This window comes from Mus pahari, unplaced genomic scaffold, assembly GCF_900095145.1.
Source record: "Mus pahari unplaced genomic scaffold, PAHARI_EIJ_v1.1 scaffold_10993_1, whole genome shotgun sequence".
Taxonomy (NCBI): domain Eukaryota; kingdom Metazoa; phylum Chordata; class Mammalia; order Rodentia; family Muridae; genus Mus; species Mus pahari.
In genome coordinates, this window is record NW_018392697.1 from 9,948 (window position 1) to 24,066 (window position 14,119).

Consider the following 14,119-nt stretch of genomic DNA (forward strand, 5'->3'; position numbering starts at 1 on the left):
ACCTAGCACAAGGCAAGGCCTGGGCCAAGTAGTGGGAGTGGGTGGGTAGGGGAACAGAGGTGGGGGGAGGGGTATGGGAAAATTTCGGGATAGCATTTGAAATGTAAATAAAGAAAATAATAATAATAATAAAAAAAGAAAGCTCCACCTTGCAAAACAGATCCCCACTAGGTTTGTTTCATTTTCTTTTGGGATACAGGATTTTGTTCTATAGCTCAGACCAGTTGGGAACTTGATCTTCCTGCCCAAGCCTCCTGAGAGATGGGATTGCAGCCATGTGCCATCATGCTCATTAACCTAGTGGACATATGATGGTCTCAGCCTGTATGAGTTACATTTCTGTTACTGTGATAAAAATACCATAATGGAAGGCAACTTATGTAGAATTTATATGGGCTTCTGGTTCCAAAGGAATAAGAGCTCATCATGGCAGAAAGGCAAGGCAGAAGGTGAGAGAGCAAGGCTTCAACTGTAAGCATGAAACAGGAGAGCAAAATGGAAGAGAAGCAAGCCCGTGATCCCTTCAATCCGACCCCAGCGATATATGTCTTCTAGCAAGACTAAACCTCTCCATAACATCCCAAGAAATCACCACCAACTAGGGACCACATGTAAAATACCTGGGCCAATGGAGAACATTTTCATTTCAACCCCCAAATAGAACTTTAGTTAGTTTCCACTAAGTGAAGATCTGATTACTAAGAGTCCCGTCCTTTCATTTCTCACTGCTACTTTTTTTTTAGACTGTGAAGAGCCATGTCCTGGATAGTTGTTCACAACTGTGTGAGAGACTTGCTCAGGATCCTACAGTGGAGCATGTTTACACCATTGATGCATACTTCAAGGGATACGAGCTCCGGTAATTGTCTTTCTATGACATGGTAACACATGGAATCACTGCTTCTCTTTACATACATTTGACTGTTATTATTTAGAGATCCTTCCTTATCAATTCAAAGAAGTTACCTTTAAGATGTTCCTGCAAGCTTTGTGAAACTTAAATTATATTATTTCTATACTTGTGTGTATATATGAGCATCTCTCTCTCTCTCTCTCTCTCTCTCTCTCTCTCTCTCTCTCTCTCTCTCTCTCTCTCTCTCTCTCTCTCTCTCTCCTCACTCTGTATACATGTGTTAGCATAAGTGGAAGTCAGAGGTCAATGTTGGGTGTTGTCTTCAATTGCTTTGACTTTACATTATAGAATATCTTTTTATTTATTATGTGTGTGTTTGTATGGGTTGGGGAGTAGGTATGTGCACATAAAAGTGTAGTGCTTAGAGAGGCCAGAGGAAAGCATCAGATCACCTCAAGACAGAGTACATTTGATTGTTAGTTATCCATCCATTATGGATGCTAGTCACTGAACTTGGATCCTCTGCAAGTGTAGACAACGCTCCTAACCACCAAGCCATCTATCCAGGCTTCTATTTTACTTTAAAATTTTTAACCTGTATTTATTTACTTACTGTGCTTGCTGGACAGTATGATGAAGATGATAAATTATGTCTCTCCTTGAACCTGGACTATTGAGCTGGATTGTCTGACTGATGGACCAAGAGCCCCTCCTGTCTCTGTCTCTCCAGATTGTGGGTGTTATCAGATTGTGGCTGTGCCTGAATGTTTAATTATTATTTTTACAATGGAGCATGTAATCCTGGCTCAGTTTCTAAGGCTGCATGACAAACCCTTCACTGACTTAGCAATAGCCCCTCTTCTCTTCATTTTTTTATGAAATAGGAGTTGTATTTAGCCTTAAGGGAGGGACATCTTGTAATTGTATGGTTTCTGTACCTATGGTGTATTAAAAATAGCTTAATCTGTGAAGTGACAATTGATAACATTCTCATCTGATCATCAGAGCTGATAGGCAGCATTTTTCCAGGTCAGTGGTTCAGAGATATACAAGTACTGCAAAAAGAAATATGATCTCAGATTCTGCTAGAAAAATATTTAAATAAGTTCTGATTATAAAAATTGTTTTTATTACTTTATGAATATAGGTGTTGTATCTGACGCATGTCTAAGTGAATGGCTGATTCTCTGGGACTGAATTTACAGACAGCTGTGGGCTTCCAAGTCCATTCTGGGAATGAAACTGAAGACCTGTGGAACTTAACTACTTAAGAGCCTAAGCTCTCAACTGCTGAGCTTCTCTCCAGGCCCAACTTTCACTTTCTTATCTGGATTGTTTAGCTTTCTAACCTGCATCAAAATGATATTTTGACTTTCTGTTTCTAATTGAATCTTACTTTGTATCCCAGTCTGGCCTTAGAATTTAGCAACACTCTTGCCTTAGCCTTCCATGTGTACTGAAATACCAAATCTTTTAAGTTCAGGCTCCATTTTAGAAAACCTGACCTAAGTTTGAACTCAGGTAAACTAATAAGCTAGTACCGGCATTAGTTTCCAAGTTGCCCCCCAATAAAACCTGATCCTAGTTCCAGTCTCTAGGCTAATCCTCAACAAGACCAGTGTCTCCTGATTATTCCTCCAACACACCTGCACCCCAGATTACAAGCTTACCCCTTGCCTAATGACCAACAATAGAGAGAGGAGCAAAATTTAAGTTTATGGTATGACTCCAAGGAACAGCCAATTATGTTAAAGGCCAAGGCAGCTTTCCAATTGGATGCTAGCTATATGCTAATCATACATTCACTGCTTGCTGCTTACTATGAAGCTTTCTCCTAATAGATATTTGGGGCTCCTCCACTAGCAAAAACATCCTGCATGACTGCGATCCATTTGGAGGGCCCCAGCTTGCTCGAATAGAATAAAGACCCTGCTGTGAGTAGCATCAGATTGGCTCCTGTCTGGTTTGTTTGTTTCTTTGTTTGTTTGTTTGTTTGTTTGGGGGCATCGCTAACACTTCCCTGGCACACAATAGGATTATAAAAATGAGTGTTCATACCCAGTGCCCAATCATTTAAAGAAAAACATTGGTAGTTTGATGTGTGCACTAGTCAACTGCCNTTGTCAGATCTCATTGTACTTAGTGTAACAAATTATCCATCGCTAATGAGGAAGTAGGAAGTTTCTTGGGATTGTAAAGCTCTGTGGAACAGAAAATCATCAGGTGGTTATCTCTCTCTCTCCAAATTAATTGACAGGATTTCATGGAAGTAAGAAAGTTTCAACCATGTGATTCGTAGTACATGAACATTGTATGAGTGTTTGTATGTGCTATGGGTGTCAGGGAGCACAGACGACAGTTTCAGGTCCCCTGAAGCTGGAGGACAGGCTTCTGTGAAAAAAACTGTTGTGGGTGGTGGGGATCCTATCTTGAGTCCTACTAAGAAATCTCTGTAGCCACTAAAGTTAATTTTCATTTACATTATTTATTGTGTGTGGTCACGCATGTGCAATACTGTAGATGTGAAACTCAGAGAGAAGTTTAAAGGAGTCAGTTCTGTCTTTCTTCTTCTATATGGTATTCAAAGAATGAAGCCAGGTTGTATGTCTTGGCAACAGATGTCTACCTGCTGTAATATCTTTACACCCCAGGAGTTGTTCTTAATTGAGCTCCTCTGGATGCTTATGGAGGAGACAAGTATTTGATCAAGGAGACTAGCAATAAGGCTTTTGTAACAACTTAGAGTTGAATGACAAGGACTGCTGCTCTCAGAATGGTGGTGAGAAGGGATAAGAATCTGGATGTATTTTTTGATAGAATGTGATGGGAAAATAGAGGAATCAGGGATGACACCTAAGTTATCAAGATGAGCAACTGGCTGAATTGTATTGTCATTTAAAGGGACAGGGAGCCACTGGGGAGGGACAGAGGGTGTGTGTGTGTGTGTGTGTATGTGTGTGTGTGTGTGTGTGTTTACATGTTAGGCAGGCAGTTTGACTGTGGTGGGAGATAACAGGATGTAGACTTCATTTGTAAGTATGTGCTTGAAGATGGCCACAAAATAGAGTAGTATATCAGGCCACTGGAAATACATGTCTGACAAGATGAGAACAGGGTTAGCTGTACTCAGGAGTTTTCAGTATATACATTGATCTTGTTTTCTTTAACAATTTTACGGAAAATTATAAATAGATGCAAAAACATTGAAAATTAGAATGAATAACTCTATTCTTACATTTATCTCTTGGTAACATTTGTTAATTTCAGTCTGATAAGATGTCTCAGTAGATTAAAAACTGTTGCCAGCCAAGTTGACCAGCTGCCTTTGCCATCAGATCCCTGGAAGAAGGAGAGACCAAATCTAGAGCTGTTTCTTACCTCTGCACATGTGCCTGAGCATTCACACTCAATCTGATGCCATCTCTCCAACCTACTCTTCCATGGCTCAAAGTCTCATATTGTGACACATAAATATTTGTCTTTTAAAGAGAAGAAGCATTTAATCTTGCTGTGTTGGCACATGACTTTAATCTCAGCACTCAGGAGATGGAGGCAGTAGGATATGAAGTTCAGACTCAACTTGGCTACAAAATGAATTTGAGGCTATCCTGGGATACAAAAAATAAGTAGGACCAAAAAACAAAATCAAGAACACAACTTGGGTTCAGATATAGTGTATTGAATGGACACCTTCATGCAACTCTTTGACCAAAATTTGTTCAAAAATAGTTGGACAACCTAGATATAGTGACATGTGCCTTTAATTTTAATATTTGGGATGCAGATGCAGAGAGATCTTTGAGTTTGAGAACAGTCTGTTCTAGAGAGTGATTTCCAAGACAGCCAGAAATACATATTGAGATCATGTGTTACTCCCCCAAGCATCCCAAAGTCTGAGGTGGGAGGCTGGGGAGTGGGATAGTGTCTTAGTCAGGGTTTCTATTCCTGCACAAACATCATGACCAAGAAGCAGTTGGGGAGAAAAGGGTTTATTTGGCTTACACTTCCCCATTGCTGTTAGAAGAAGTCAGGACTGGAACTCAAGCAGGTCAGGGAAAAGGAGCTGATGCAGAGGCCATGGAGGCATGTTCTTTACTGGCTTGCTTCCCCTGGCTTGCTCAGCCTGCTCTCTTATAAAACCCACGACTAGCAGCCCAGAGATGGTCCCACCCACAAGGGGCCCTCCTCCCTTGGTCACTAATTGAGAGAATGACCTGCAGCTGGATCTCATGGAGGCATTTTCCCAACTGAAGCTCCTTTCTCTGTAATAACTCCAGCTGTGTCAAGTTGACACAAAATTAGCCAGTACAGATAGAGAGATGGCTCTATAGCTAATAATCCTTAACTGTTTTACAGAGGCTTGAACCAACTTGTCCAGCTATATTAAACTACAGCAAATGGTCTTAAGGCAAACGCTTGACTTGTGCAATCACTGTGGACACAGCAGTGTTCTGCACCCACATTGAAATCTTGAGACACATCCTAACTGCAAAATGCCAAACCTGCCTGCAAAGGACACCATAGTCTCTTGATCATGCACATAGCCCCTGCCTTACTCTGTCCTCTTCCTAGATTTGAAGAGGTTCTTAGTCTTTGAGAAAAGCATGTGTGTGTAGTGTGAGCTCTTCTCAGATTCTCAAAAAATACCTGCCTGAACTTTGAATCCACTCTCGTGACTTCTCTTCCCACATAATTTCTTAACATGGTCATCAATCTCAGAACATGTTCTTCATACAGGGGACCCTCTTGCAAGCCATGGAACAGCAGCAGCAGCAGCAGCAGCAGCAGAGTATCCATGGCTAACCCTTGGATCCTAGCTGAGGTGTCCCTGAGTTAATTCCATCCAGTTCCTGAATCTCCCCTACTTTCTTCTTAATAACCTTCCTCTGCCAGCACCCTTGATAGAGGATTGCAAATTGCCTGAGGCAAAGGAACTGTTCCCCCATACTGCTGGGTTCTTGCATGGGTAACCCTCCAGACATTTGTTGGGCTTGTTCCTTCAGCTGCCTCCTAATTAATCTATTGAGCTTCCTATTTTCTCTCCATCCATTCCTCCTTATCTCCCATTCACCCTCCTGCCCTCCTGCCCTCACATTTCCATCCTCCTCACTATGCCAACAGCTTTTTCCCCCTGATGCCCCCTCCATAAAAATAAAGGTCTTAAAGAGCTTCCAGTCATATACCCAACATGAGGCTATCCTGTATCCTGTGAGGTAATGAGTGATTTCTGTCTGGAAGATTGCTTTGGGATGCCCTCATCTTCTCTGTGCTCAACACTTGAGGATTGCCAAGCTCCTGTAAAGTACAGGGAAGCCTCATCCACTAACAGATGCTCTAATTAACTTCTCGCCCATTCTGGCTTCTCAAAATTCTCAGTTCCAGGGACTGAAGTCAGGACATAGTGCTTGGCTGCATCTGTCTTACCCACTAAGCATTTTCATTTCAGTGTGTGTCCATGACCTTAGGTCAGGACCACAAAGAATTTTTTTTTTTACGTTTAATTGAAAATTTTAATGGTAAACATATAAAATGGTTACTTCATGGGGATTTGACTGAATTTTATACAAACACAATTTCCATGAGAATGTTTATATAATTGTCTAGGCACTAATCTTTTAAGTATTTAAGTATTTTGATGAAGTATTGCTAATAATGAACCACTTTACAAAGCCTCATTGTAGCAACCATAATTGGCATTATTTTAGCCTAAGTAAATTTTTTCTGTACACAAGGTTTTATTTAACTACTGACTCCCCCTTTTTAACTTTATTAAATATTGGGGGGTGGCTATGAAAAGAGGGTTGGTGAAGCACCTTGTCTTAGGCCATGAGGCTTGGATCTGTGTCCAGTACCCAGTAACTAGGCCTTTCTACGTCCTAGGTGGGCAAGCGCCCTGTCTTAGGTTATGCAGGGTTGTCCCACAATATTTCCATCATCGGGACTCCTTGTAGCCAAAGGAGATGTGCACCTGACTCATGGAACCTTAATATTCATGTCCTAGGTAACTTCACAGCTTGTGGCCATCAGTCACTATTAGGAGCCAGGGGATCACCCTCCTAGTATTGACATCTCCACAGCCTATGGAAACAAGAGGGCTCTGTGTCTGCAGTGAGGGTGGAGAACTGAAGGCCACCAGCTGCTCTCTCTGCATCAGTGGGGGAGAAGTATTTGGTGGAGTCTCGGGTGTCCACCCAATGGTAGTGAACTGCAACTGGCTTTAAGGCAACATCAATCTGAGATTTAATGAAACTGGTTAATCTACTAAAAGCCCAGGGGCCAAATGACAAAAGCAGCAGAATGCCCAAGAAAGTTCCCAAAATGGTGGAAAGCATACTGGAAAGCCAAGGAGAGGTAGAAAACCAATTCTGATACCAGGATTCTTGCATCTCCCCTTCATTCATTCTTTCCTCCAACCTAGTTTTGACCTTGTCTATACTATCCTGAACTAGGCCAGTCTTATCAGTGTAAACACAGCATTATTCTCTGAGGGCTACACAGAGTCCTCCCTCTTGCATGAATACCAAATCAAGGACTTGTCTATTCTGCAAAACTACTTCAGACAGAGAGACTAAGGAATCTTTTAAATTTTTAGGCCTCTTTGTATCTCTCCAATGTCTCTGTCCACTATGTAGTTAAGCTGGGTGAGCTCTGCAGGCTTTCACTGGGAGGAGATTAGGGAGGCAATTTCTGTTCCTGTGCCTGCAGCACTCAAACCAAGGATCACTGCTAAGGTTACTGCAGTAATTGGCTCTCTCTTAGAGTGGGGCAGGTTGGGGCCTTTATCCCAGAACAGGAGTAAATCTTCTGCAGGATGTATCATCAACTTTGGGAAATGTTGAACCAGGACGCAATAATCTCTGTTAGGTAAAAATGACTGGGTGATCACACAAGTAGTAAGCCCAGTAGAACATGCCAAATAAGTACCATTAGGTGCTCCAAGACATTGAAAAGTGGCCTTTACAATCATAGTCTGGTTGCAAACCTCTAGCAAGGCCTGTGGTGGGAGCATGGAGGACCCCAAAAGGCATGAGCCCACACCTGAAACCTGGCTCAGTGTGAGTCCTCTGCTAGTCTCAGGATGCTAGCCAAGCTTATGGACATCATTGGTTGCAATAACTGATCCAAATACTGCTACTCTTTCATAGAAAGGAGTTTGAGGGGAAAAACACANCCANCATTCCTCATATTGGGTAGTATTGGCTGCATGTATGGNAGCACCTGAAGCATTTACTATGTTTAAAAGCAGTTCTGATGGAGTGAGAGGTCCAGCAGGCAAAGTAGGCTGAAAGAGAGCAACGGGGGCAGGAGTGCCACTCTGGGGAGGAACAGCTACCTTATGAACAATGGATATTATAGGGGACACAGGATGAAGTATGGGATTTGGTCCTATGGCACTTCCTCTAAGGTTAGGGATGGTCCTCATTAACTGTATCCTCTAAGGTTAGAGATGGTCTTAATTAACTGTATTTTGAATATTAACCCAAACTCTTTAGAATGCCTATATAAGTGCAAACCTCAGGAGGGAGCTTGTTTGTTAATCCAATGATATTTTTCCCAGCCTCTTTGAACTCGATCACAAGGGGATCATACCAGCCCAAGGTATCTGGACTAGAGGAGGAACAGTTTTTCACAGTGGGGGAATTGAGGCCATTTTTGCCATCATCTTGGGCCCCTTTACTTTTGACTGTGATATGGTCCCATGATGAGGAGGGTTTCCAGTAGGCATTACCAGTAGTTTCACATCCCCAGCTGGCACAATAATAATCTAACTCAAAGCCACATTTATAATTAAGTGATCAGTCCCAGTGGGAGCCAGGGCAAGCATAAAAGCCAGCATTTGCACCTTGTATTCTACACAATCGGTAGTTTAAGATCAATTTACCATGTTGAGTGGCACACTACAGAGTATTCAAAGGTCCTTCTTGGTTGGGATAATTGGGGGCTTTTTTCTGAGGCCAAAACACTGTGGGAACTCCCCAATCAGGGTGAGCTCTGAGGGCTAACTTACATAGGTCAACCTCTAGGGGCTTCCAGGAGGGAGAACTCCCAACCGTGGAAGTGGCAAGGACTGTCTCTCAAGGCTGTTCATGGGATTCAAGCAGATTCCGGCCCTAAACAAACATCAGGGGTTGTTAAAGGAGTCTCCAGCATTCTGGAGCTGCCCCAAGCTGCTGCCTTGAGCTGTAAAGGAGGACCCAGACTTTGAGATAAGCTGCATGGCATTCTGGAGCAGTTATGCCAAGGCTCTGAGTTAAATCACTGAAAGTTTCAAATGTGCTATTAGCGTTCCCCCATTTGTCCTTCACTCTGCCTCTTTTGATCACTCCCTAACTCCTCTCTGTATGCTATAAAACTTGAGCATTCTGCTTCATTAAACAGACCATGACAAAAGCTGCTGCATGCTCTCCTTTTCTTTCTCTTATCCCCATTCCATCTTAGGTTCACGATCCCCCTCAGACCCCACAAAATAGTTTGTCCCAATGGCCGGTAAAGGTGGCACCCAGAAGTGAGGCTTGAGGTACGGATCCTTGCAGGATGGAGACCAGAGACTAGCTCCAAGGAAAGTGTGTTGTGACTAAAGAAGAAGAAGTAGCAGGTGAGTAGTAAAATTCATAGAGGAAACATTCCCACTGATCATGGGAAAAGTTTTCCTCTGTAGTTGGATAGTAAAATTCATAGAGGGAGCATTCCCACCCCACATGGGTAAAAGTCTTCCTCTGTAGTGAAGTGGATTTGTCTCTGTCCCTATAGGAATGGGTCGTAAACAATCTAAAGAGGCTGTCTTCACTAGAGACTTGAAAGCCTCTCTCAGAGAAAGGGGAGTGAGTGTAAAAAAGAAAGATTTAATAAAATTTTTGTAGATCAGACATGTCCCTGGTTTATCATTATTGGGGCAGAGATTCACCATAAAAAATGGCAAAGGGTGGGTCAAGAATTAAACTAAAGATTGGCCACACATGGCCCCAATGCTGTCCCTGCAACTGTTCTCACATATTGGAGGCTGATTCATGATTTGATAGAAAGCGTGGCAGAAGATCTTGACAAAAGACAGCTTTTGTCNGTCACAGAATACTGTCTCCACCCTCTTTCTCGAGTGGCCTCAGAGATCTCACTTACTCCCAAAAAGAGTCCTTCACAGCCCTCTTCAATAATTATAGATATGTGAGAACCGTAGACGGCTCCTCTTTATCCTCCTCTCCCAGCAGACCCACTTCCTAACCAGGTTTCACTGATTAATCCAGTCTTTGAAAGACCCACAACCAAGGCTTTAGACCCTGAAAATGTAGATATTGTGGAAGAGGAGGCAACTCTGTGTTGCGATTCCAGCTGTCCACTGTTTGCCTAGGCGCCCATTCAAGGGCTTCCTCCCTATCAGCCAATGTTTGTGCGCCCACTTTCTTGCATTCAGTTTTGCCTGTAGTCACTCTAATGGAGGCCAGAGACAAACTTGTGTCTCAGGTTGCGGAGCTTCAGGAAGTCTTATACCTCCAAAAGCAGTTTACACAGCTTTCAACTGAGCTCGCCTCTACATGAGTCCCTGAGGGAGACAGTTCTCACCCCTCCCACTGCTTTCTTGAGTAGTCTTAAAGGGAAAGCATCCAAGGCAGGCCCAGGGGGTGTTAAAGAGAAAGCCTCTAGGGGGTCCAGACCCAAAGCATTGGATTTCCCCATAATTACTCGTTCTCTCAAAGCAGCAGACTGTACATCAGTCACAGTTCCTGCTCAAGTTCCCCTCCCCGAATCAAATAGTGAACAAGAGGCTGCTAGTGAGGTGGAGAGCGATACAAAACAAACAGCCAAGCTGGCAGCTGCCCAGTGGACAGAGTTCCATAAATTACATTTTAAAGGCTTAAAAGAACTACATTTTGCAGTCCAAACTTATGGTCCTAATGCCCCCTATACACTCTCTTGTCCTGGAATCAATTCCCAGGGGTGGTTACATGCTTCCCAGTGAATTGTTAAGAGTGTCTCAGTCATGGGAGGCAGAGGCAGGCGGATTTCTGAGTTCGAGGCCAGCCTGGTGTACACAGTGAGTTCCAGGACAGCCAGAGCTATACAGAGAAAACCTGTCTCGAAAAACCAAAAAAAAAAAAAATGAGTGGCTCAGTCCGTGGGCAATTTCTGTCATGGAAGGCAGATTTTTTGGATCATTGTCAGTCGCTCGCTGCCATTAACCAAAAGTCTCCCGACTCATCCTCTTCTAAATGGACCTACAAGAAGCTTAGCGGTCAGGGAAGGTATGCAGATGAAGCACATCAGCAGCACTTTCCCCTTGGTCTCTTAATGCAGACAGCCAGTGCAGCGCTGGGTGCCAGCGCTGGGTGCCTGGTGCGCTATTCCAAGGGTTCAGTGATCATACCAATANCCAAAGTAATTCAGGGAACTCAGGAGGACTATAGTGAATTTGTAAGTTGCCTGCTTAAAGTGGCAGAACGGACTCTGGGATATGAGGACTCAGACAATAAGCATATTAAACAATTAGCATATGGAAACCCAAATATGGCTTGTCCTTCCACACTTCGGGGCTGATACAGAGACAAAGACCTAAATGGCATGATATGCCTTTGCCGTGAAGTAGACCCTTTTAGCTACAAGATGTTGCAAATGGTCCATCTTGCAGTTGGCAAAGCCATTCAGCCTATGCTCACCCTCAGAAAGGCTCTCCAGCAGGCCACTTAGCAAAAAATCTGCTTCAGATGAGGCCAATCTGGATACTTTGACAGGCAGTGTCCCACTATAGCCTTTCCTAATGCTCCTCAGCCTCCTACAGGCATTACTGCCCAGCCTGCACAGCCTGGTATTCTTTGTTCATGCTCTGAAATAGGGAAGCACTGGGCTGGTGCCTGTACGTCAAGGAGAGACATCTCAGGAAGTCTCCTGCCTCTGCTTCCGGGAAACGGGGGAGGGGGGAGCAGCCTGAGCCCCCAAACGCATCTCATTCCTGCTGTCCACAGGGAACAGCCAACAGCCAGCTCGGCCCCTAGTCTCTGCAGAGCCACCCCAGGAAGAGCAGGGGTGGACTTTTGCGCCTCCGCTGATTCAATACTAACCCCTGAGGATGGCGTCCAGGTCTTTTCCACTGAGGCCTTTGGACCTCCCCCACATCATATGTATTTTCTAATTCTGGGGCATGCCACCACCACATTAAAGGGACTTTTAGTCCACCCCTCTCTAGTGGACAATGATTATACCAGCTCTCCCCTAGCAGGGAAGGTGCACAGAGGACTGAGGATCTATTCCACCTCCTGGCTGAGGATGAAGGCCTGTAGGGACAGTGACCAAGAAGCTCTCTTTCTTTTTTGGCTCAAGAAATCTTGTGTGGACCAGGCTCAGAGAGACTTGAAGAAAAAAATCAACAGTAACTTTTTAACACTGTTTTACTTAGAAGAAAAATCTCTGAAGAAGGAAAATAAGACATTGCCCTCAGTTGGGACTGGGGAAGAGAGATTTGATTTTCACCCAGGGTTAGTCATGGGAGTGGTTTTTTCTGGATTATAGTGGGTTGGTCTGGACATGTTATATATTTAGAAGGTAAATACTGGCCCCCAAGATGCATATGCCCCCAACAAGAAGATCCTCAAGTATACTTAGTGATACTATCTATACCTTCCTCCTCAATGTAAAACTGTTGGTTAAATAAAAGGGGCAGCAGCCAATTACTGTGGCGGAATAGACAGAAGTGGAGTCTGAGTTACCAGATTTGAGGTAACAGGTAAGAACATGAATAAAAAGGGGGACAGAGAGTGGAGGAGGCAGCCAAGAGAAGAAATGGACCATTAGTATGTGACCAGGAAAAACAGCAAGTAACACGGGACATTATGGCTGGGAAATAAGTTAGAAAAACTCGAATATTGCCCAATATAGGCTTCTGGTTTGTTAATAAAATACATGCAAAGTGTGTCTTTAGTATGGACTAGCTAGAATTTAATTTCCTTTTATATCTTGAAGGAAAATTAGGATTTCTATAGGAAATGATGAAACTACTGATGGGGAAGCTTTAGCCAGTGAGAAGTGGAAGGTATCTTTGAGAGATCCAGTCAGGGCTTCAAGACTCATGGACAGGCACTTCTTGGGTGAAGCAGAGATATTTGGAAACATTGTTTTCTATTATGCATGCTGCAATCTAGTTTATAGCAAGAGACCCTTGTTCACCATCTTCCCACTCTGTAATATATGTTCTGTATTCTGTATTCTGTATTCTGTATTCTGCATTCTGTATTCGGTGGCAAGAGTCTTTCATTCTAGAGTGATTGTCTCAGTTACATGGCAAAATTTCCTGTTGTAAAAAATATTTAGAACAAATGGTTAAGTGAATCAGTTCAGTAAGAGGTATACATAATACAGTAGAATTCTGCAACTATAGTTATATTATTATTTTCTTTTTGTTTTCATAACAGAGTTTCTCTCTGTAGCCCTGTCTGTCTTGGAATTCATTATAGAGCAGCCTGACATGACACTCAGAGATCCCTCTGCCTCTGCCTCTCAAGGTCTGGGATTGAAGGCATGCACAATCTCTACAAGGCTGAAAGTAGAGTTCTCAAAAATGTTTTGAAGGAGGGGTTTTAGAAAGAAGGAGAAATGCAAAGTAAGAATTCAGAGGAGAGGACAGACTGGGCAGAGAGGGTCCTAGAGGGATGGTTGAGCTAATTCCAGGTAGCTGTTGAGAGGTTCCATGTACTTGACAGATGTGAGACAGTGAAAGATCTCTAGGAAGGCAATAGTCTGCAGATCTGTGCTGCAGAAAGAACAGGGAATGAAAGCTTGGAGAAGTTTAAGTGGTCTGTGAAGGTCAAACACACAGCCTGTACTAGGAAGAAGCAGGATAGTCTATGAAGAGGTGCACTTGCTGTTCAAAGGTAGTTCGGCAAAGAAAATTGTTTGAAACAGTAGGGAGAAGACCCAAATGCAGTGTAAGTATAAAGATAAGGAGCCTAGTTCTTGGATGAGAAGTGGCAAAAATATAAGGTATTTAAAGTGTTAATTTGGAAACCAGGTATAGTGGTGATTCAAGCACTCAGGAGACTGAATCAGGTGGAATTATGTGAGATTGTGGTCAGCCTGTTTACCTGGTCAGACATCCAGACTGAAACCTAGACCCAGACCCAGACCCAGACCCAGACCCAGACCCAGACCCAGACCCAGACACAGACCCAGACCCAGACCCAGACCCAGACCCAGACCCAGACCCAGACCCAGACCCAGACCCAGACCCAGCCCAAGAGAGAGAGAGAGAGAGAGAGAGAGAGAGAGAGAGAGAGAGAGAGA

The 14,119-nt window shown here is 43.4% G+C and overlaps 1 protein-coding gene across 1 annotated transcript in view; it reads left to right on the forward strand.

Annotated features, from left to right (window-relative positions):
* The window catches only part of LOC110315141 (palmitoyl-protein thioesterase 1-like), a gene marked incomplete at its 3' end in the record, with an annotated part of 9,815 nt that extends 8,956 nt beyond the window's left edge, over nucleotides 1–859 (forward strand). Inside the window, exon 3 of the mRNA XM_021189272.1 lies at nucleotides 744–859. Coding sequence (XP_021044931.1) covers nucleotides 744–859 — 116 coding nt within the window. The remainder of the gene's footprint in view (nucleotides 1–743) is intronic.
* Nucleotides 860–14,119: the final 13,260 nt, after the last annotated feature.